Below are 24,338 nucleotides of genomic sequence, written 5' to 3'. Positions count from 1 at the left end.
CTTGTAGTGTACGAATCCATTTTCAGTTTTTCGCTAAACGTTCATATTTTCGCAAAAATAATTCGAAGGTTACGCTTATATTACCAAGTATTATCCATGTTGATGACTTCATTACCAATTTTTTATTGGTCAAATTAATAACGAGTCACCTCATTTCCTCGAAAATGTGAAAAACTCGACTTTATTAATAATAATGATAAAATAAAAATTATAATAATCAGATCATTTTGCGCGATTGTGGTTTAATTCAAATCAAACTAATTTCTACGTGATATTCTTTCGATGTATAAATATTAGGGATGTACCGACTAGTGGCCGACCGGTCGGATAAGCCGACTATTCGGCCGTTTTTCATCGTCGGCTGCAGTCGGCGACTGGTCGGCTAAACAGCCGATCGGTCGGCTTTTTTTATTAAAATTAAAATAGTATATAAAACAATTAAACCCGGTTTACAGAACCTCAATTAAATATTCAATTGCGATTTAATTACTGAAAAAAAATTAAATGTTAAAATTATCCAAACAAATTTAACACATTTTTTGGAAAACAAAGTGTAGGAACAACCGTTCCCACAAAATCAGGTGTTCTACCTGAGCGCATTCATAATAATTGTAAAAATGTAAATACTTCCTATCCTTCGTCTACCTGCCCTCCTACATACTTTCTCTTTTCGCTTCTAGAATTTTCTAAACCCTTCTTTACCTACTTCCACCTCTTCGAAACCGAGCTTACCTGTGTACCATTTTAAACACCCTTCCTTCTTCTCCCTGGCACTCTCGAACAGTAAGGAACAAAATAAAATCTGAAAACCGTACCGTCGCTTTTAAATCACCAACAATACCCACAAAAGAAACTTTAGTTATTCCTTTTATTAAAATAAAACACATTTTTAAGGTAGTCAGAGAAATAGAAAAAAAAAACACACTGTCTGTCGCATTTATAAACCGGTTTTAGCAAAGCCGAACAGTCGGCCGACTAGTCGGTTTTTACTGGCCGAATAATCGGCTAGTCGGTTAGTCGGCCAGACCTACAGTCGGTACATCTCTAATAAATATAAATAAACACTCGGAAATGCTGCATATGTTCATTGTACCTACTTTAGGAGCGAGGGAAGTTCTGTCGAAACAACTTTCGACCATTTTTTTTTTAAGAATGTAAATCCTTCTCGGGGGCCCCAACTGATCTTTTTTTAAGCAGAAAAAACCTTCTCGAGGGTCCCGAGTGTCTTTTTTCGAGAAGGAGAAACCTTCCCGAGGATCCCAATTTTCTTTTATTTAAGAAGGAAAAATCTTATCGAGGGTCCCAAGTATCTATCTTTTTTTTTAAAGAAGGTGAAACCTACTGGGGGCTCCCAACTGTCTTATTTTCAAGAATGTAGAACTTTTTCGGGAATCCCAGCTATATGTTTTTTATAGAAAATAAAACCTGTATGGGGCCTCAAAGGGCTTTTTTTATGAAACTTTCTCGGAGCTCTCAACTGTCTTTTTTAAGCAGGAGAAACCTTCTCAAGGGTCCCAACGTCTTTTAAAACCTTCTGGGGGGGGGGGGGGTCTTTTTTTAAAAAAGGTTAAACCTTCTCGGGGGCTCCATCTGTCTGTTTTTTAAGAATGTAGAACCTTCTCGGGGGCATTAACTGTTTTTTTAACAAGGTTCAACCTTCTCAGAGGCTCTCTTGTAAAATTTCGCAGAATTAAATTTTATACTTTTTCAAAAAACAGGATTCGTTGGACTGTACTTTAAGGGCGAGGGAAGTTCCGTCAAAATAACTTTCGACCAATTTTTTAGATTTGCTCAAAAAAACAATGAATCAGTCAATTTATTTTATTGATTAAATCAGGAATAGCTTACTCCATTTTTCCGAAAATTTGGAGATACAGCACTGTTATTATTAGTATTACATTGCACCAACCCAATTTGATAGACACAAAATTTTGTAATGTAAAAACTCGTTTGAAACATACGCGTAGCACGCTTATTTACATTTACTTTAACATTACAGACGTGCATTTTGTTGCGCTGACTAGATTCCGTGAATGTGGTATACACAAGTGAATTACACCATCAAAAATTGGTCTAAAGAGTTTAGACAGTACTTCCCTCGCTGTCGGAAACGTGACGACTGCATGCCTATTATGTTTTTTTTTTCGCAGTGGATTTCAAAGAATTCGGTTTTATAGTTCCTGAGTAAATCAATAAAATTAATTTACGCATTCATTAATTTTTTTGAGTCACCCTGTATATGCAAATCCTAAAAATATGAATGGAGTGATAAATTACAAGTACAGACTCATCATATTTTGTACAGTTTAGATAGGATTTATTCGGCAAACTTTTGAGCTGACGTCATCAATTTTTTGGAGGGGATAAGCAAATGTATTTTGACTAAACACTTATTATGCTCTTTATAACCTTAAAACATCTTCAAGATTTCAAAGCATTCGGTTTTGTAGTTCCTGAGTAAATCAGTAAAATAAATTTACGCTTTCATTAATTTTTTTGAATCACCCTGTATATGCAAATCCAAAAAATATGGATGGAGTGATAGATCACAAGTACAGACTGATCATATTTTGTACATTTTAGATGTGATTTATTCGGCAAACTTTCGAGCTGACGTCATCAAGTTTTAGGAGGGGATAAGCAAATATATTTTGACTAAACATTTATGATGCTCTTTATAGCCTTAAAACATCTGCAACATTTCAAAGCATTCTGGTTAGCAGATTAAAAATTAAATTTCAAAATGTTGTTTTATAATTTTGATTTTTTTTCCAAAAATCTGGACGTTTCGGGTGAAAAGTCGATTCAGAGTTGTAAACTACATGTGTAGGACTATGTTATTTTATACAATTGAAAACCCATTTACTATGTACAATTTTGAAGTGACGTCATCGCATTAGTGGTGGGGATGATTAGACAAATTTTGGTTAGCGTTTTACCATCTACATGATATTCTTAATATAAGTACAAAATTTCACAACAATCGGTCGAGTACTTTCGGAGATTATCTGTCTAATAAAAATCCGGGACAACAGACGGACAGACGGACAGACGGACGGACAGACGGACAGACGGACAGACGGACGGACAGACGGACAGACGGACAGACGGACAGACGGACAGACAGACGGAAATGGGAGACCTATTTCTTCGTCTTCTAGGGGTCATGAAAGATCGAGAAAACGTAAAAGTAGAGAGTCGGCCGACGGACTCGATTACAATACTTCCTTTGCTTACGCTCGGGAAGTAAAAATTAAAATAAAATCCAATGTTTTATATAATAAGCGGAAGTCGAAGCAATAAAAAAGTCTGGACGACCATCGGTATTGTTTGCAGTTTCTCTGTTTGACGCTCACGTGTACAATCTCAACAAGTGTTACCGCTTGTTGTCTTAAATTAAGAATGCTTATACATAAATTATTTTGAGTCGCCTCTGCTAATACACGCGGCGTACTTGAGTAAACTGTTTCGTTATTTTATTGATTATAAATCAATATTCAAGACAACCAAATTCATTTTCTCGAAAATTTGGGAATACAGTACTTTTATTTCTAGTATTACACTACATCTATCCAAACTGATATACGAAATTTGCTTTAAAACTTTACTCACATCTTTTGGTGTGACACGTGTATTACTTGTACTCATTTTAATAGGAAAATATGAAAACACCGAGTTTTTTCAGTTTTCAACCTATTATAAGACCGAAAAATATAACTTTCAAACAAATCAATTCCATCAAATAAAATTTAACCATATGTATAGTACAATATGTCAATGTCAATACTGTAGGAATATATTTCAGCAAACACGTAGTTTGCAAACTTCAGTTTTTCTGATAATTACCCGTAGTAAATTTATTAAATAAAGATTCATTTTTATTTAAAAAAAAACACTCTCCTTTTTTTTTCAAACCACGAAATTTTGATGCTTGTCCACTTTATTCAATCTAACTGTTTACGGATTTTGAAAAAATTTCAATCGATACAAAAGTTATATTTTACTTCTGGAACAAATATTACATTATTTATACTACTTGTTTTCATTATCCTCATTATATAACGTAAAAAATTAATTAAATCAAAACAACATATCAAACAAAAAATAAAGTAATAAATATGGAAATAGAGGCCTCTACACACAAAGAAATTCCTAAAAACTAGTAGGCAATTTTAATTTCGACGGAAATCGAGACCAGTTTAACCTAAACAATTTTTTTGGTATGTATCTCTAAGGTTATAAAAGAAAATTTCCGCGCCAAAACAACAAAATACCACTATGAATCCAGCGATTTTCGGTTACCTACTCCTGCTCAGTGCCTGCACTTGCACTAAACTGCGTAAAACAATTTTTCACTTTATTTCTCACCTCACTAGTAATATTTTATTGCAGCCCCCACTTTCAAAAAGTGCAACAGAAGCCAAAAAGACCTCAACGAGTGCTTGTCCAAAGCCGTGAAAGACGCAATCCAACAACTGACTCGGCCTTTTCGAGAAGTGGGTTTGCCGTCTCTGGAACCGTTGGAGATTCCACAACTGACCATTGCGGCCGGAACGGGGGCCCTCGGATTGGCACAAAATTTCAAAAATATGAAAGTGTACGGATTCAGCAAACCGGAAGCTACCAAATTCGAGTAAGTTTGTCATTGCGTGGAAAATGAGTGTTAAAAGTTCGCTGTTAGGCTTGATTTAGACAAAAAAGTGGCGCTACTGCATTGCACTTTTGCCGAAGTCAAAATTGTGGCCGAGTATGACGTTAATGGGAAAATTTTGGTGCTGCCGGTGTATGGTAAAGGGACCAGCACGATACTTATGGGTATTTTTTTGAAACGAGGTTAACCAGTTGATGTTTTTTTTTTGTTAGAGAATGTTACAGCTTTGCAGACTTATATTATGGAAGAATACGAAAAGAAGGGTCAGAAATATCTAAAAGTGGTTGAGGGTAATTTGGTTTTTACGCCAGGTTTGGTCAGATTTAAATTGGAAAATTTGTTCGACGGCAATAAAAGGTTAGGTGATAACATCAACACGGTTATGAATGAAAACTGGCAAGAAGTTTACAACGACGTAAAGAGCAGTTATGCGGAAGCCTTCAGTCAAGTTCTGGAGATTGTATTTAATAATTTATTGGCAAAAATTCCTTTCGACGAACTATTGTAATCGAGCTATTAATAAAAATCTTTTTGATTTTTTCCTGGTTTTCTGAAAAAACTGATTTCCTGCACCAGCTCTCGACATTTCAGTAAAATGTCTCCCTAACTTTGGAAAGCGTCTTATTGATTCGAAAATGAGAACAGAACTCCCGTTATGAATTTCTCCAAGTACTTCACTGATATCATTGATAACTAATCCTGAATCCCACTTCTGGCACCAGTGTTACGATTTACGGAAAATGTTAAAATAAAAAATAGTTCAGTGTACCTGAAACATTGCAAATATCAGACGAACAGTTTTTTATTTAATTCAGAAAATTAACTGTTTCATTAATTTTTTAACACACTATACAGGGTTATGATAAAGTAATGCACAAAATTAGTCAACTTTCCTATAAAGTAATTGTAATTTTCGTTATTGAAGAAATTTTTGCAAAATTTAAAGTTTTCGAGGCTTTCTTTTTGGAATATTTTATTTCAAAATTGGAAACTTTATATCATTTCGAAATCTGTAAGTTCTTCACGGTTTTGTTTTAGGATGCACCGGCCGCATCAAAAAAGGTTATGAGTGCAAAAAATTTATTTACAGCACATTATCAACGGGAATACATTACATCGGAAGAATGTCACGTAGACATTTGTTTGATTTGAATGAGTTTATCGCCCCAAAACAGATGACTAAAATTATTCATAAGCCTCCATCGAACAAAATATTATGAATGTTATTATTATAATTCTTACCTTATCATTATTTTATTGTTATAAAAACCAGCGTATTCTCACATTTTCCAGAAAATGGGGTGGCTCGTTCTTAATTTGATCAGTAATAAACTGCCCGACTTATTATTTTTTTTGAGTCACCTGTTTAAGCAAATCTAAAAAATATGAATGCAATGATTAAAAGTCTGTTCATATTTTGCACATTGGCGAAAGAATTTATTCGGCAAAATTTTGAGATGACGTAATCAATTTTTTGGGGTTGATAAACAGATACATTTTCATTAAAAAGTTACCATGCTTACAATAACTTCAAAACGTCAAGATTTAAAAGTATTCAGTTTTGCAATTCTTGATTCTTCTTAATTTAATTCAGTGATAAATCACAATTGTAGACTCATCATATTTTGCGCAATGCACATTTAAGATAGCATTTTTTCGGAAAAATTTTGGGGTGGTGTGATCAGTTTTTTAGGGGGGGGGATGAGCAAATATAATTTGATCAAAAATTTATCATGCCTATAATAACTTTAAAAATCTCCAGAAGGTTTTACATTTTAAAAAAAGCTAATTGGGAGCTCCGACAAGGTTTCACATTGTTTAAAAAATACGTTTGGGGCCCCCGAGAAGATTTTACATTTTTAAAAAAGATAACTCGGAGCCCCGAGAAGGTTTTACATTTTTAAAATAGACAATTGGGATCACCGAGAAGGTTTCACATTTAAAAAAAAATACATTTCGGGCCCCCGAGAAGGTTTTCCATTAAAAACAACAGATGGGACCCCCGAGAAGGTTTCCCATAAAAAAAGAGACATTTGGGGCTCCCGAGAAGGTTTTACATTTTTGAAATAGACAATTGGGACCACCAAGAAGGTTTCACATTATTAAAAAAAATCCTTTGGAACCCCCGAGAAGGTTTTATATTTTTAAAAATGATAGCTAGAGACCCCCGAGAAGGTTTTACCTTTTAAAAAAAGGTAATTGGGACCCCCGGCAAGGTTTCACATTGTTTAAAAAATACGTTTGGGACCCCCGAGAAGGTTTTACATTTCTAAAAAAGATAATTGGGAGCCCCGAGGTTTCACATTCTTAAAAAAATACGTTTGCGGCCCCCGAGAAGGTTTTACATTTTTAAAATACACAATTGGGACCACCAAGAAGGTTTCACATTATTAAAAAAAATCTTTTGGGACCCACGAGAAGGTTTTATATTTTTAAAAAAGATAGCTAGAGACCCCCGAGAAGGTTTTACCTTTTAAAAAAAGATAATTGGGAGTCCCGGCAAGGTTTCACATTGTTTAAAAAATACGTTTGGGACCCCCGAGTAGGTTTTACATTTCTAAAAAAGATAATTGGGAGCCCCGAGGTTTCACATTCTTAAAAAAATACGTTTGGGGCCCCCGAGAAGGTTTTACATTTTTAAAATAGACAATTGGGATCACCGAGAAGGTTTCACATTTTTAAAAAAATACATTTCGGGCTCCCGAGAAGGTTTTCCATTAAAAACAACAGATGGGACCCCCGAGAAGGTTTCCCATAAAAAAAGAGACATTTGGGGCTCCCGAGAAGGTTTTACATTTTTGAAATAGACAATTGGGACCACCAAGAAAATTTCACATTATTAAAAAAAATCTTTTGGGACCCCCGAGAAGGTTTCATATTTTTAAAAAAGATAGCTCGAGACCCCCGAGAAGGTTTTACCTTTTAAAAAAAGATAATTGGGAGCCCCGGCAAGGTTTCACATTGTTTAAAAAATACGTTTGGGACCCCGAGAAGGTTTTGCATTTCTAAAAAAGATAATTGGGAGCCCCGAGGTTTCACATTCTTAAAAAAAATACGTTTGGGGCTCCCGAGAAGGTTTTACATTTTTAAAATAGACAATTGGGATCACCAAAAAGGTTTCACATTTAAAAAAAAATACATTTCGGGCCCCCGAGAAGGTTTTCCATTAAAAACAACAGATGGGACCCATGAGAAGGTTTCCCATAAAAAAAGAGACATTTGGGGCTCCCGAGAAGGTTTTACATTTTTGAAATAGACAATTGGGACCACCAAGAAGATTTCACATTATTAAAAAAAATCTTTTGGGACCCCCGAGAAGGTTTTATATTTTTAAAAAAGATAGCTAGAGACCCCCGAGAAGGTTTTACCTTTTAAAAAAAGATAATTGCGAGCCCCGGCAAGGTTTCACATTGTTTAAAAAATACGTTTGGGACCCCCGAGAAGGTTTTACATTTCTAAAAAATGGGAGACCTATTTCTTCGTCTTCTAGGAGTCATGAAAGATCGAGAAAACGTAAAAGTAGAGAGTCGGCCGACGGACTCGATTACAATACTTCCTTTGCTTACGCTCGGGAAGTAAAAAGATAATTGGGAGCCCCGAGGTTTCACGTTCTTAAAAAAATACGTTTGGGGCCCCCGAGAAGGTTTTACATTTTTAAAATAGACAATTGGGATCACCGAGAAGGTTTCACATTTTTAAAAAAATACATTTCGGGCTCCCGAGAAGGTTTTCCATTAAAAACAACAGATGGGACCCCCGAGAAGGTTTTCCATAAAAAAGGAGACATTGGGGGCTCCCGAGAAGGTTTTACATTTTTGAAATACACAATTGGGACCACCAAGAAGGTTTCACATTATTAAAAAAAATCTTTTGGGACCCACGAGAAGGTTTTATATTTTTAAAAAAGATAGCTAGAGACCCCCGAGAAGGTTTTACCTTTTAAAAAAAGATAATTGGGACCCCCGGCAAGGTTTCACATTGTTTAAAAAATACGTTTGGGACCCCGAGAAGGTTTTGCATTTCTAAAAAACATAACTGGGAGCCCCGAGGTTTCACATTCCCAAAAAAATACGTTTGGGGCCCCCGAGAAGGTTTTACATTTTTAAAATAGACAATTGGGATCACCGAGAAGGTTTCACATTTTTAAAAAAATACATTTCGGGCTCCCGAGAAGGTTTTCCATTAAAAACAACAGATGGGACCCCCGAGAAGGTTTCCCATAAAAAAGGAGACATTTGGGGCTCCCGAGAAGGTTTTACATTTTTGAAATACACAATTGGGACCACCAAGAAGGTTTCACATTATTAAAAAAAATCTTTTGGGACCCACGAGAAGGTTTTATATTTTTAAAAAAGATAGCCAGAGACCCCCGAGAAGGTTTTACCTTTTAAAAAAAGATAATTGGGAACCCCGGCAAGGTTTCACATTGTTTAAAAAATACGTTTGGGACCCCCGACAAGGTTTTACATTTCTAAAAAAGATAATTGGGAGCCCCGAGGTTTCACATTCCTAAAAAAATACGTTTGGGGCCCACGAGAAGGTTTTACATTTTTAAAATAGACAATTGGGATCACCGAGAAGGTTTCACATTTAAAAAAAAATACATTTCGGGCCCCCGAGAAGGTTTTCCATTAAAAACAACAGATTTGAGCCCCGACTCGTTCTTAATTTGATCAATAACAAATTGACTAATTCATTAATTTTTTTTGAGTCACCTGTTTAAGCAAATCTAAAAAATTTGAATGCAATGATTAAAAGTCTGTTCATATTTTGCACATTTGCGAAAGAATTTATTCGGCAAAATTTTGAGATGCCGTAATCAATTTTTCGGGATTGATAAACAGATACATTTTCATTAAAAAGTTACCATGCTTACAATAACTTCAAAACGTCAAAATTTCAAAGTATTCAGTTTTGCAATTCTTGATTTAATCAATAAATAAATTGACTCAGTCATTAATTTTTTTCACACACCCCGTATAAGCAAATCTAAAAAATATTTATGCAGTGATAAATCACAATTATAGACTCATCATACTTTGCACAATGCACATTTAAGATAGCATTTTTTCGAAAAAATTTTGGGGTGGCGTGATCGACTTTTTAGGGGAGGATGAGCAAATATATTTTTATCAAAAATTTACCATGGATGACTTTAAAACATCTCCAAGGTTTCAAAGCATTTGGTTTTGCAGTTCCTGATTAAATCAATAAAATAATTTTACGCATTCATTAATTTTTTTAACTCACCCTGTATATGCAAATCCAAAAAATATTAATGGAATCACACGTATTGCCTCATCATACTTTGCACATTTAAGATAGGATTTATTCAGCAAAATTTTGACGTGACGTCATCAATTTTTTAGGGGGGATGAGGAAATATATTTTGACTAAAAATTTACCATGTCTATGATAACTGTAAAACATCTCCAAGATTTTAAAGCAATAGATTTTGCAGATTCCAAATTAAATGTCAAAATGTTGTTTCCTAATTTTGATTTTTTTTTTCTAAAAAATCTGGACGTTTCGGGTAAAATCTCAATTCGGAGTAATAAACTACATGTGTAAGACTATGTTATTAGATACAATTTAAAATCCATTTACTATGTACAATTTTGAAGTGACGTCATCACATTAGTGGTGGGGATGATTAGACAAATTTTGGTTAGCGTTTTACCATCAGTACTTTCGGAGATTATCTGTCTAATAAAAATCAGTGACGGCTGACAAACAGACCGACAGGCAGACGGAAAAGGGAGACCTATTTCTTCATAGTCTAGGTGTCATGAAAGGTCTGGAAAACGTAAAAGTGGAGAGTCGGCCGACGGACTCGATTACTATACTTCCTGAGCGTAAGCGGATTTTTTCATTAACAGTTTTCTTTAGTCACAGAAAACTCAGAAGTGTATTTTAAGCCTTCACTTTTCAAATATATACTTTGGTGTTCTATTTTTGGAAAATTCTGACCTGACCTGTTTTTGAGTTAATTTTAAGACCCTTTTTTTTGAAAAATTTAAAACAATCAAGTTCTACTCCTGTTTGGAAAGAATTGGACAGTATTTTGGAGCCCCTAGTGTCTTTTCTTATAAAAAATTAATTAAATTTCTCAGAGAATATATCATTTGCCAAAATCAGTCTTAATAGGTACAAGCCCCACCCACCCGCCCTCTCTTTTCTTAGAGGGCGGGTGGGTCATTTGACAAAATCGAACTTATTACCTTTTTGAAACTTAAAACATGTTTAAAATGGAAAATTTGTATAAGGAAATATCGATTTTGCAATTAGACTCCGCCCCATAGTTTCAAAATCCATATTTCCTTGCAAAAACCATTTTAACCACGCTTTAAGTTTCTTGTTATGGAAAGATGGCTATGTACCTACATTTAGAAAAACATGGCCAAATATAAGCCCCGCCCACCCGCCCTGTCTCAATTCTGACGATTCTTTTTTACTCGTCGTACGCTGAGGGGTGGTGCTTAATTGTAAAATCCTTATTTTTCTACGAGTAGTTATCTACAGTAAATTTTACAAATGGCACGTCAATGCAAATACATTTAAATTTTCACGTCACAAAAGTTAAAACAATAGTGCCAAGATAGACTGATTTTGGCAAATGATATATTCTCTAAGAAAACAAAGGACGGGTGGGCGGAGCTAGTATTTGGTAAGATATGACGGATATTGGCAGATGACGTATTCCCTAAGAAAATAAAGGGCGGGTGGGTGGGGCTAGTTTTGCTAAAATAAGACGGATTTTGGCAGATGACGTATTCCCTAAGAAAATAAAGGGCGGGTGGACGGGGCTAGCACTTGCTAGGAAAGAACAATAAGATGGTAGAGTTTTCAAATTTGAAAACTTTATTTTTCATTTGTAACATCTTCACATTTCTTGTGACGATATTTTATTTTCCAATCTACAGAATTTCAATCGATACAAAAAGTTATCCTTTACTTCTGAAACAAATCTTGCATAATGTATACTACTTGTTTTTATTATCCTTTTTATATAACCTAAAAAATTAATTAAACAAAAACAACATATTAAAAAAGCAAAAAATTAAGTAATTAAAATGGAAATAGAATATATCATTGACATTTTAGACATACAGGGGGTTTCATACCAACCGTATGTCAGAATTGCTGGAAATTTTTACCTACGCACGTAATAAAGTGAGTCAAAATCGACAATCAACAGTCAACAGCACTGAAATTGAATGGTACTATTTATCGTTTAACATATACAATGTGTTTCATTTCAAGTGTCTATCTAAAAATTCGAGCCAAAATGCAAGTACAATGAAATGAAACACCCTGTACACATATAAAATGGGATAAATTTGCTAAAAACTAGAAGGACAATGTCAACTCTTACGCAATTCGAAACTAGTTCAACTTAAGTTGTTTTCTTGTTGTTTTGTCGGAATATATAAAAGAAAAATCCCGCAATACATAAAACTACAAAATATTTACAACGATGAATAGCGCTATTTTCGGTTACTTATTGCTGCTGAGTGCATGCGCTTGCACTAAATTGCGTAAAAAAATTTTCGCTTTCTTTGCCATTCGCTAGTAATACTATTATTGCAGCCCCCACTTTCAAAAAGTGCAACAGAAACCAAAATGACCTCAACGAGTGCCTGTCGAAAGCCGTGAAAGACGCAATCGAGCAATTGAATCGGCCTTTTCGGGACGTGGGTTTGCCATCTATGGAACCGCTGGAAATTCCAGAACTGACCGTCGGAGCCGGAACGGGAGCTGTGGGATTGGTGCAACATTTCAAAAACATGAAAGTGCACGGATTCAGTAAACCGGAAACCACAAAATTCGAGTAAGTTTGGCATTGTGGAAAAAGTGTGTGCTAAAAGTGTGCTATTTAGGTTCGATTTGGGTAAAAAAATTGCTCTACTACAATGCACTTTTGCCGAAGTCAAAACGGTGGCCGAGTATGACGTTAATGGGAAGATTTTGGTGCTGCCGGTGTACGGTAAAGGGACAAGCACGATAAAAATGGGTATTTTTAACGAATTTGACTAGATTATATACATAATATCTGTATTTTCAGAGAACGTAACAGGTACGGAAACGTTTATTATGGAAAAATACGAAAAGAAAGGTCAGAAATATTTAAAAGTGGTTGAGGGTAAATTGGTTTTAACACCCGGTTTGGTAAAATTTAAGTTGGAAAATTTGTTCGATGGCGATAAAACTTTGGGTGACAACATCAACTCGGTTATGAATGAAAATTGGAAAGAAGTTTTCGCTGATGTAAAGAGCAGTTACGAAGAGGCATACAGTCAAATTGTGGAGACTATATTTAACAATTTATTGGCAAAAGTTCCGTATGACGAACTTTTCGAAAAATAATTTCCCCATTATGGTAACTGATACTGTTAATAAAAATCTTTCAGAAAAAAATAATTTTGATTTTATCCTAAATTTTCTGTAAAAATTGAATGACAAGATTTAGGTTCTTCACGAAAAAATTGGTCCAAGGTTTTAAAGTTATGGTAAACATGGTAAATTTATTTTGTTGAGTAATAAGGGCCGGTTTATCAATGCGCAGTTAAGTTAAAGTAACTGGCAGTTAAAGCTTTTCTGTTAGTTAACCTGTTTGTCATTACCTGCTAGCTCAAAACTAGTGGTCAAAGTGCCTGATAAATTAACTGACAGTTCAAACTGTCAGTTAAAGCGGTATCCACCAGTTAGTGGCAACATAACCTAACAAATCCAAATAAGTCTGTTATTAATTTAACAATATTTTGATGAGGACTATGTTGCGGAACAAATTGACAGAGAAAAGATGAGAAAAAGACTTATTATTAGCTGATTATTTTACAGGTCTAATGTAGCTACCAAAAATTAAAAAACCTATCTAATAATACCGCGAGATAGAAAAAGAAATTAATCGAAGTTGGCCATGCACGATAAGCCGTTTGTCGTAATTTAAATTTTTTATTAAATGTCAAATTGACAGTTTAAAACACATAAAAATGAATCAAAATCACCGTTTTACAATTTTGTCCAAAATTTATCCCATTTCTGAAGTAAGATTCTAATAACAAAAAATTGGTCTAAAGAGTTTAGACAGTACTTCCCTCGCTGTCGGAAACTTGACGACTGCATGCCTATTGTGTTTTTTTTTCTCATTACATTTTTGTAGTGGGAATTTAAAAAAAAAATTGCGATGACGTCATCAACATTTTTGCAAGGACACGTATATCAGTTGGGATAGATGTAGTGTAATACTAAGAATAAAATTATTGTATTCCCAAATTTTCGGGAAAATGAATTGGGTCGTTTTGAATATTGATTTGTAATAATCTATAAAATAACGAAACAATTTACTCACGCATACGGCGTCGGCGTGTACTAGGAGAGGCAACTGAAAATCGTTTATGTATAAGCATTCTTAATTTAAGACGACAAGCGTAACATAGCATACGTGAGAGTCAAACAGAGAAACTGTAAACAAAACCGATGGTCGTCTAGAGATTTTTATTGCTTCGACTTCCGCTTATTATATAAAACATTGGCTTTTATTTTAACTTTTGACGGTGGAATTCACAATTGGTTGATTATAAACATGTCTATACTACATTCGCGGAACCTAGTCAGCGCACAAAACAAATGCACGTCTGTAATGTTAAAGTAAATATAAATAAGCGTGCTACCCTTATGTTTCAACCGAGTTTTTACTTTACAAAATTTTGTGTCTACCAAATTGGGTTGGTCCAATGTAATACTAATAATAAGTGTTGCCTTTAATTTAATCAATAAAATAAATTGACTTCATTAATTTTTTTGAGCCACCTCTTAAGCAAATCTAAAAAATATGAATGGAATGATAAATCACAAATACGAACTCATCCTATTTTTTGCATTTTAGATAGGATTTATTCAGCAAAATTTAGGGGTGACGTCATCAATTTTTTTAGGGGGGATGAACAAATACATTTTGAACAAAAGTTTACCATGCTTATGATAACTTTAAAAAATCTCCAAGATTTCAAAGCATTCAGTTTTGTAATTCCTGATTAAATCGATAAAATAAATTCACGCATTCATTAATTTTTTTGAGGCACCCTGTATATGCAAATCCAAAAATATGAATGGAATGATAAATCACAAGTACAGACTCATCATGTTTTTAACATTTTAGATAGGATTTATTCACCAAATTTTAGGGTGACGTCATCAATTTTTTTAGGGGGGATGAGCAAATAAATGTTGATAAAACATTTGCCATGCTTATGATAACTTTAAAACATCTCCAAGATTTCACAGCATTCGGTTCTGTAATTCTTGATTAAATCAATAAAATAAATTGACGCATTCATTAATTTTTTTCAGTCACCCTGTATATGCAAATCGAAAAAATTTGAATGGAATGATAAATCACAAGAAGAGACTCACCATATTTTGTACATTTTAGATAGGATTTATTCAGCAAAATTTTGTGGTGACGTCATAAATTTTTTAGGAGGGACGACCAAATACATTTTGATCAAAAATTTACCATGCTTATGATAATTTTAAAACATCTTCAAGATTTCAAAGCATTCGGTTTTGTAGTTCCTGAATAAATCAGCAAAATAAATTTTGCGCATTCATTAATTTTTTTGAGTCACCCTGTATATGCAAATCCAAAAAATATGAATGGAGTGATATATCACAAGTACAGACGCATCATATTTTGATAGGATTCATTCAGCAAAATGTTGTGGTGACGTCATAAATTTTTTAGGGGGGAGGACCAAATACATTTTGATCAAAAATTTACCATGCTTATGATAATTTTAAAACATCTTCAAGATTTCAAAGCATTCGGTTTTGTAGTTCCTGAGTAAATCAATAAAATAAATTTTGCGCATTCATTAATTTCTTTGAGTCACCGTGTATATGCAAACCCAAAAAATAAGAATGGAGTGATATATCACAAGTTCAGACGCATCATATTTTGTACATTTTAGATAGGATTTATTCGGAAAACTTTTGAGCTGACCTGGACGTTTCGGGTAAAAACTCAATTCGGAGTTGTAAACTACATGTATAGGACTATTTTATTTTATACAATTTAAGACCCATTTACTATGTACAATTTTAAAGTGACGTCATCGCATTAGTGGTGGGGATGATTAGACAAATTTTGGTTAGCGTTTTACCATCTACATGATATTCCTAAAATAAGTACAAAATTTCGTAACAATCGGTCCAGTACTTTCGGAGATTATCTGTCTAATAAAAATCCGGGACGGCAAACAGACGGACAGACGGACAAACGGACAGACGGGCAGACAGACGGACAGACGGAAATGGGAGACCTATTTCTTCGTCTTCTAGGGGTCATGAATGATCGAGAAAACGTAAAAGTAGAGAGTCAGCCGACGGGCTCAATTACAATACTTCCTTTGCTTACGCTCGGGAAGTAAAAAGCTTTCATTTCGTTTGATAACAGTGCAAATTACTTTTGTCAACGTGACGTTGAATAAAAAATTATTTTAAACTAAGACAAACGGCTTTTCGTGCATGGCCAACTTTGACTAATTTCTTTTTCGATCTCTGTGTATTTATTTATAGGTGTACCTACTTGTTTCATTTTTAATTTCCAATACTGTTTTTCTAATGCTAAATTTTGCTTTTTCATGATTGATCATGTGAAACGCGATATACAATCGTTGCATATCTGATGGAACTTTAAAGTTCGGGGTAGTTTTGAACTGACCAATCACAACTCATTTCCAGTGGGGTCAGCGTTACCAACTTAAGAGAGTAACAGCTAAACTTCGAGCTACGAAACTGGAAGAAACATCGCGCATTGATAAACACTTTACCTCCGTTAACTGCCAGTTATACTTATCTGACAGTTACTTAATAGATACTTTTAACTGAGCATTGATAAACCGGCCCTAAATCAGGAACGGCTCACTCCATTTTCCGAAAAAATTTTGGGGACTACAAATACTACAATACTGTTATTTTTCAATTCCCATTTTATACTAAATAAAATAAGTCAGTGAAATGGAGCAAGGACTCGGCGGGGCTAAATGTAGCTGTTTTCTAGTTTTATGAGCAAGCAGTAGCCCGGCCCACCCACCCCTTCTTCGTTCCAGTGATTACTCTTAATATTGTTGAGTCCTACTTTAGCAAATTTTAGCCCCGTCCCCCCACCCTTTTTTTTTCTTAGAAAATATGTCATTTGCAAAATCAATCTTATCTTAACAAGTACTAGCCCCGCCCACCCACCCCTTCCTCATTCCAGGGACTACTCTTAATATTGTTCAGTCCCACCTTAGCAAGTTTTATCCCCGCTCACCCACCTTTTTTTTCTTAGAAAATATGTCTACTAAAATCAATCTTATCTTAACAAGTACTAGCCCCGCCCACCCACCCCTTCTTCATTCCAGGTACTACTCTTAATATTGTTCAGTCCTACCTTAGCAAGTTTTAGCAACGCCCACCCATCCTTTTTCTCTTAGAAGATATATATACTAAAATAAATCTTATCTTGACAAGCAGTAGCTCCGCCCACCCACCCCTTTTTCATTCCAGTGATTACTCTTAATATTGTTCAGTCCTACCGTAGCAAATTTTAGCCCCGCTCACCCACCCTTTTTTTCTTAGAAGATATGTCTACTAAAATCAATCTTATCTTGACAAGCAGTAGCCCCGCCCACCCACCCCTTTTTCATTCCAGTTATTACTCTTAATATTGTTCAGTCCTACCGTAGCAAATTTTAGCCCCGCTCACCCACCCTTTTTTTCTTAGAAGATATGTTACTAAAATCAATCTTATCTTGACAAGCAGTAGCCCCGCCCACCCACCCCTCCTTCATTCCAGGAGCTACTCTTAATATTGTTCAGTTCTACCTTAACAAGTTTTATCCCCATCCACCCACCCTTTTTTCTTAGAAGATAAGTCTACTAAAATCAATCTTATCTTGACAAGCAGTAGCCCCGCCCACCCACCCCTTCTTCATTCCAGGAACTACTCTTAATATTGTTCAGTTCTACCTTAACAAGTTTTATCCCCACCTACCCACCCTTTTTTCTTAGAAGATAAGTCTACTAAAATCAATCTTATCTTGACAAGCAGTAGCCCCGCCCACCCACCCCTTTTTCGTTCCAGTGATTAGACTTAATATTGTCCAGTCCTACTGTAGCAAATTTTAGCCCCGCTCACCCACCCTTTTTTTTCTTAGAAAATGTCATTTACAAAATCAATCTTATCTTAACAAGTACTAGCCCCGCCCACCCACCCCTTCTTCATTCCAGGGACTACTCTTAATATTGTTCAGTCCTACCTTAGCAAGTTTTAACTCCGCCCCCCACCTTTTTTTCTTAGAAGATAAGTCTACTAAAATCAGTCTTATCGTGACAAGTATTAGCCCCGCCCACCCGCCCTCTATTTTTTTAGAAGATATGTCAATTACCAAAATCTATCTTATCTTAGCAGATACTAGCACCACCCACACACGCTGTACTATTCTCAATCCAACGCTTTCATCTCTCTTCAATTGAGATTCACCTTCCATCCGGACTTTATAAAATAAATCGCTGAAATGGAGGCGGGGTGGGTGGGCGGGGTAAATTATATGTTCTTTGTAAAGTGAGAATGGGAACTAATAGAACGTAATTTTTTTGTTATATTAGTTATTTGCTATAACATTTATTTCCTTATTCCTGAAGAAAAAAAAGAGAGGACGGGTGGGTGGGCGGGGCTAAGTTTAACTTGTTCATACAGAATCTCTTATAAGCAAGCAATAGCCCCGCCCACCCACCTCCTCTTCATTCCAGTGATTACTCTTAACGCCTTTTCCGTTCAATCATTTACCAAAATCATTCTTATCTTAACAAGAATTAGTAATGTAATTTTCCACAGTTAAAGTCTCTCTCGTAAAGTGTACTCGCCCTTAAGAACATGATTTGTTCCTTCAAATGCGTTGTTTGTGCTAGGACTTCCTAAGCAAGTTCTTCAAACCAGTTTTTTTTTGTTATACCATTTTGAAAATACTGTGTTGACATTTTTCTATTATGTCACATTTCACTCTAACCTCACATAACAATGAAAACTGCGCATGCGTGGTGCGAAGAAACTGTTCGAAGTTGCATTTGTTTGAATTTCTGCGCATTTACTTAATTTAATGCGTTGTTACTTACTGCCCATTCACAATGGACATAAGACATAAGAACGAGCGCATAACATAATTTACGTTTTTGGTTTGTGTCTGGCTTATGCTTATCTACGTTCACAATGGACAGAGTGAACTCTGTAAGAATTGTTAAACTGCGCAAACGCAGAACGGAATAACTCCCGGCCAAACATAGAAACTGCTAACCTCAAACTGAGTCAATCAAAATATCTAACCTACAATTCCATACGATATTCGAACTTGACAACTCGCAGTACAGAACAGACTCGCAGTGTGAAGCTTTGATTATAATTTATATAATTTAATCAAAGGTGTGAAGTGCCAAGTGCCAACTGTCAAAGGGAATTCAATAGCAGCATTCAAAAGTCCCTAGATTTTAACATAATTTTGACGTAATTCGTGCACAAAGTTGAACTTATTGTTTCAACTTTGTGTACGCACACAAGGATTACATAAAACGTTCATAAGCATAAGAATTACGTTCGTCCACTGTGAACAGGGGTACACGTTTTCCATCGTTTCAACTTTGTGTATTTATGTAAACTTTATGTACTTGTTATGCCTTATGTCCATTGTGAATGGGCAGTTAGACCATTGTTCAAGCCAACATATACATTTTTTTTATACACAAAACAGTTAAACTTATGAGTGACAAATTATCTGCTGTCGTTCTATGTTATTTGCGCACAATAAAGCATTTTGCATTGCCACTTTTACCAGTTAATGAATTATTTTAATGAACAAGTTACTTAATGGTGTAGATAGTACGCGACATATATGACGTGTTTTTTTTGCATACTTTTTGTGTAGTTTGATTAGAGATATTCACTCAAATGACGCACACGGGATTTAAAAAAGTTCATCTAAAAAGCGTTTGAGGTCGTTGTAACAATACCACATTAGGTGAATCACCTGTGTGATCTTAGACGTTATTATCCACTGAAATCTTATGGCGTGAGTAAGAGATTGTATCTCTCTTCAATTGAGATCCAGCTTTCATTCGGATTAGACAAAATGAATCACTGAAATGGAGGCGGGGTGGGTGGGCGTGGTGAATTATATGTCCTTTTGTATGTATGCGTTTAAAAAAAAGCGTTAATCGTAATTTTTTCGTTATACATACTACTTATTTGCTACAACATTTATTTCTTATTTCTGAAGAACAAAATGAGAGAACGGGTGGGTGGGCGGGGATAAGTTTAACTTTTTCATGCAGAATCTTTCATACGCAAGCAATAGCCCCGCCCACCCACCCTCTCTTCATTCCAGTGATTACTCTTAATATTGTTCAGTCATTTACCAAAATCAATCTTATTTTAACAAACACTGGCTATACCCACCCGCCCCCTATTTTCTTCCTTGCAAAATTGTGTCTGATAACCTCTATAAAGTAAAATCCAGTGGCGTAAACAACGGTCCCACAGCTTTTTTAACTTGAATTTTTCAGTTCTTCAATCTTTCATTTTTTCGATTTCAAATTTTTCGAGTTTTCAATTTTTGTAATTTTCAATTTATAGATTTCGCAATTTTTGGAATTGAGTTTTCGAGTTTCCAATTTTTAATTTCTCCATTTGCAATTTTTTGTTTCAGTTTTTTTATTTTATTTATTTTTCCAATTTTTCAATGTTCCAATTTTATATTTCTTAAATATACGCCTGAAGAGAGCCTTACGTTATTTTCGGCCGAAACACATGTCGCAATAAAATCAAATAAATAGGGTTCGAACGACAGGAATACTTTATTCTTCCATATTCCAATTTTATAATTTTTTGTTTTCTCAATTACACTTTTTTTCAATTTTTCGTTTCGTCAATTTTTCCAATTGCAATTTTTCAATTTTTTATTTTTCTTTTCTACAATTCTAAGATATCGAGTTTTCATTTTTAAATTTTCCAGTTTTCCGATTTGAAATTTCATGAGTTTTGAGTTGAGAATTAAATTTTACATTTTTCAGTTTTTCGAGAAAAACGAGAAAGTACAAGTTATTCTGGCTTACATTAGAAGCACAGCCCAAAATTATTGAATAATAAATTAACACTGTTTTTTATTATAATATCTCTTGTTCTTTGCGCCAAAAAATTATTGAAAGAAAACTATGTACATAAAGAAAAAAAACAAAGATTAAACAACGATGAATAAAAAATTCATCACAATCGAGATGGGGTGGGTGGGCGAGGCTTATATTTTCTCTATTTTTTCTTAATATATGAAGTCTTTTTTCCCAACAAGAAACTGAAAACATGTTAACCATCCTGTTGTTGAAAGAAAACCATACATATATTAAAAAAAAAATCATAACCATTTCAAAGCATTCGGTTTTGCAGATTCAAAATTAAATTGCAAAATGTTGTTTTATAATTTTAGGCAGATAGTCCTAATTAAAATCCAGAGACGGCAGACAAACGGACAGACAGACAGACAGACGGACAAAGAGACAGAGAGACGGAAACTGAAGACCTATCTCTTCGTATCCTAGGGGTCATGAAAGGTCGAGAAAACGTAAAAGTAGAGAGAAATGAACACCCGTTATCTTTATTTTAACTTACAAGGGTTATGAAAAAATAAAATCCGAAAATCAAATCTTATAATTTTGCAAAAAATTTGGATTTATTGTATCGCATTTCAGGTGCGAGGGCTAAATTGGGCGAAATAACCTTCGACCAATTTTTTTCAGTATATTTTAAATGTACTAATTAATAAAATTTCGTATAATTAAAGCGAATGTAGTTTTCATTATTCTGGAATTTTTTGTATAATTAAAAATTTCAAAGTTCACAGGAATATTTTATTTGAAAATCGAAAATTTTATTAATTTTCAAAATCTGTAAGTCCTTCACGTTTTTGATTAGGTTTTTGTGGAGACGTAATATTTTCTGTCCCACAAAATTCAAAAACCGTCCTTAAATTCTCACAAATGTACGTCATTTATCGTATTAGTTTCTCCTACCCATTCTAAATAAGTGCAAAAAATTAATTAACAAAACCAACACAAAAAAGCAAACAAATTAAAGTCATTAACATTGGAATTGAATGCACTGTTAATCGTTTAACATATACTGTGTTTTTATCACAACTCATCAGAATAAACAGAAATTAATGCTACGTCTCCTTTTTTTGTACTAAAAAGTTATTCAATAAATTTCCAATGCCACTAGCTTAAAAAAAAATCTAGGCGCAATCGGATGCAGATTCGCTAAAAACTACAAGGACAATTCCAACTCTTACGTAAATCGAAACCAGTTCAACTTTTGCTTTTTTTTTTGTTGTTTTGCCGAAATTTATAAAAGAAAAATCCCGCACTAAAGAAAACGACAAAATATTTACTACGATGAATCGTGCTATTTTCGGCTGCTTCCTGCTGCTCAGTGCATGCACTTGCACTAAACTGCGTAAAAAAAATTTCGCTTTCCTTCTCACCTCGCTAGTAATACTTAATTCCAGCCCCCACGTTCAAAAAGTGCAACAGAAACCAAAAAGACTTCAACGAGTGCTTGTCGAAAGCTGTGAAAGACGCAATCGAACAACTGAATCGTCCTTTTCGGGACGAGGGTTTGCCGTCACTGGAACCCCTGGAAATTCCAGAATTGACCGTCGGGGCCGGAACGGGAGCTGTGGAAATTAGGTGATAATCTCAACTCGGTTATAAATGAAAATTGGAAAGAAGTTTTCGGTGATATAAAGAGTAGTTACGAAGAAGTATTCAACCAAATTGTGCAGACTATATTTAATAATTTATTGGCGAAAGTGCCTTTGGACGAACTTTTCGAAAAATAATTCTCCTACCATTGAAATTGATATTGTTAATAAAAATCGTTTAGAAAAATTAATTTCGCTTTTTCCTCCAAGTTTCCTTTAAAAATCAAATTTAAAGGGGTTTATGTTTATACATCGGAAGAATGTCACGTAGAAATTAGTTTGAATTGAATGAGTTCGTCCCCTCAAAACAGAGGAACAAAACTATTACGTAGGAAGCTACAATCGACAAAACGTTCTGAATATCATTATTATAATTCTTAAAAATTGGTCTAAAGAGTTTAGACAGTACTTTTCTCTCACTGTCGGAAACGTGACGACGGTATGCCTATTATGTTTATTTTCTGGTTACATTTTTGTAGCGGAGCCTTTTAAAAAAAAATTGCGATGACGTCATCAACATTTTTCCAAGGACACGTATATCAGTTTGGATAAGCACAGCAAAACGCTCAAATGCTGTTGAATGCGCCAAGGTCATCAAAAAAGGTTATGAGTGCAAGAAATTTATTTACAGCACATTATCAACGGGAATACATTACATCGGAAGAATGTTACGTAGACATTAGTTTGATTTGAATGAGTTTATCGCCCCAAGACAGATGACTACAATTATTCATAAGCCTCCATTGAACAAAATATTCTGAATGTTATTATTATAATTCTTACCTTATCATTATTTTATTGTTATAAAGACGAGCGTATTCTCACATTTTCCAGAAAATGAGGTGGCTCGTTCTTAATTTGATCAATAATAAATTGACTGATTCATTAATTTTTTTGAGTCACCTGTTTAAGCAAATCTAAAAAATATGAATGCAATGATTAAAAGTCTGTTCATATTTTGCACATTTGCGAAAAATTTATTCGGCAAAATTTTGAGATGCCGTAATCAATTTTTTGGGGTTGATAAACAGATACATTTTCATTAAAAAGTTACCATGCTTACAATAACTTCAAAACGTCAAGATTTCAAAGTATTCAGTTTTGCAATTCTTGATTTAATCAATAAAATAAATTGACTCGGTCATTAATTTTTTTCACACACCGCGTATAAGCACATCTAAAAAATATTTATGCAGTGATAAATCACAATTGTAGATTCATCATACTTTGGACAATGCACGTTTAAGATAGCATTTTTTCGGAAAAATTTTGGGGTGGCGTGATCAATTTTTTAGGGGGGGATGAGCAAATATATTTTGATCAAAAATTTACCATGCCTATGATAACTTTAAAACATCTCCAGAAGGTTTTACATTTTTAAAAAAGATAACTGGGACCCCCGAGAAGGTTTCACATTCTTAAAAAAATACGTTTGCGGCCCCCGAGAAGGTTTTACATTTTTAAAAAAGACAGTTGGGACCCCCGAGAAGGTTTTACATTTTTAAAAGCACAGTTGGGACCCCCGGGAAAGTTTTACATTTTTAAAAAAGACAGTTGGGACCACCGAGAAGGTTATATATTTTTAAAAAACACAGTTGGGACCCTCGAGAAGGTTTTACATTTTAAAAAAAGATAATTGGGAGCCCCGAGAAGGTGTTACATTCTTAAAAAAATACGTTTGGGGCCCCCGAGAAGGTTTTACATTAAAAAAAAAAAGACAGTTGGGAACCCCGAGAAGGTTCCACATTAAAAAAAGGGACATTTGGGGCTCCCGAGAAGGTTTTACATTTTTAAAATACGACAATTGGGATCACCGAGAAGGTTTCACATTTTTAAAAAAATGCATTTCGGGCCCCCGAGAAGGTTTTCCATTAAAAAAAAAACAGATGGGACCCCCG

General features: G+C 34.6%; 3 protein-coding genes across 3 annotated transcripts in view; 2 read left to right on the top strand and 1 right to left on the bottom strand.

Moving 5' to 3' along the window:
• The window catches only part of LOC135140217 (carboxypeptidase D-like), a 55,034-nt gene that overhangs the window by 12,488 nt on the left and 18,208 nt on the right, over positions 1–24,338 (bottom strand). The window lies entirely within an intron of this gene.
• On the top strand, positions 4,279–5,159 carry LOC135139904 (protein takeout-like). Its single transcript, XM_064070268.1, has 4 exons — positions 4,279–4,339; positions 4,393–4,633; positions 4,682–4,815; positions 4,864–5,159. Exons 1-4 carry the CDS (start codon positions 4,279–4,281, stop codon positions 5,157–5,159), a joined length of 732 nt encoding a protein of 243 aa, XP_063926338.1.
• On the top strand, positions 12,128–13,018 carry LOC135140220 (protein takeout-like). The gene is made up of 4 exons (XM_064070672.1): positions 12,128–12,189; positions 12,242–12,482; positions 12,532–12,665; positions 12,717–13,018. The coding sequence occupies exons 1-4, from the start codon at positions 12,129–12,131 to the stop codon at positions 13,016–13,018; spliced, it is 738 nt and encodes a 245-aa protein (XP_063926742.1). The 5' UTR covers position 12,128.

Source organism: Zophobas morio, unplaced genomic scaffold, assembly GCF_036711695.1.
Source record: "Zophobas morio isolate AGI-343-1 ecotype UQ-CSIRO unplaced genomic scaffold, CSIRO_AGI_Zmor_V1 ptg000038l, whole genome shotgun sequence".
In the NCBI taxonomy this organism is placed as follows: Eukaryota; Metazoa; Arthropoda; class Insecta; order Coleoptera; family Tenebrionidae; genus Zophobas; species Zophobas morio.
This window is presented reverse-complemented; position numbering and strand designations above follow the sequence as displayed.

Coding starts and splice junctions, on each gene's coding strand:
- LOC135139904 (XM_064070268.1), top strand. CDS start 4,279: ATGAATCCAGCGATTTTCGGTTACCTACTCCTGCTCAGTGCCTGCACT. Junction 4,340..4,392: donor CTGCACTTGCACTAAACTGC/GTAAAACAATTT, acceptor ATTTTATTGCAG/CCCCCACTTTCAAAAAGTGC. Junction 4,634..4,681: donor CCGGAAGCTACCAAATTCGA/GTAAGTTTGTCA, acceptor GTTCGCTGTTAG/GCTTGATTTAGACAAAAAAG.
- LOC135140220 (XM_064070672.1), top strand. CDS start 12,129: ATGAATAGCGCTATTTTCGGTTACTTATTGCTGCTGAGTGCATGCGCT. Junction 12,190..12,241: donor ATGCGCTTGCACTAAATTGC/GTAAAAAAATTT, acceptor CTATTATTGCAG/CCCCCACTTTCAAAAAGTGC. Junction 12,483..12,531: donor CCGGAAACCACAAAATTCGA/GTAAGTTTGGCA, acceptor TGTGCTATTTAG/GTTCGATTTGGGTAAAAAAA.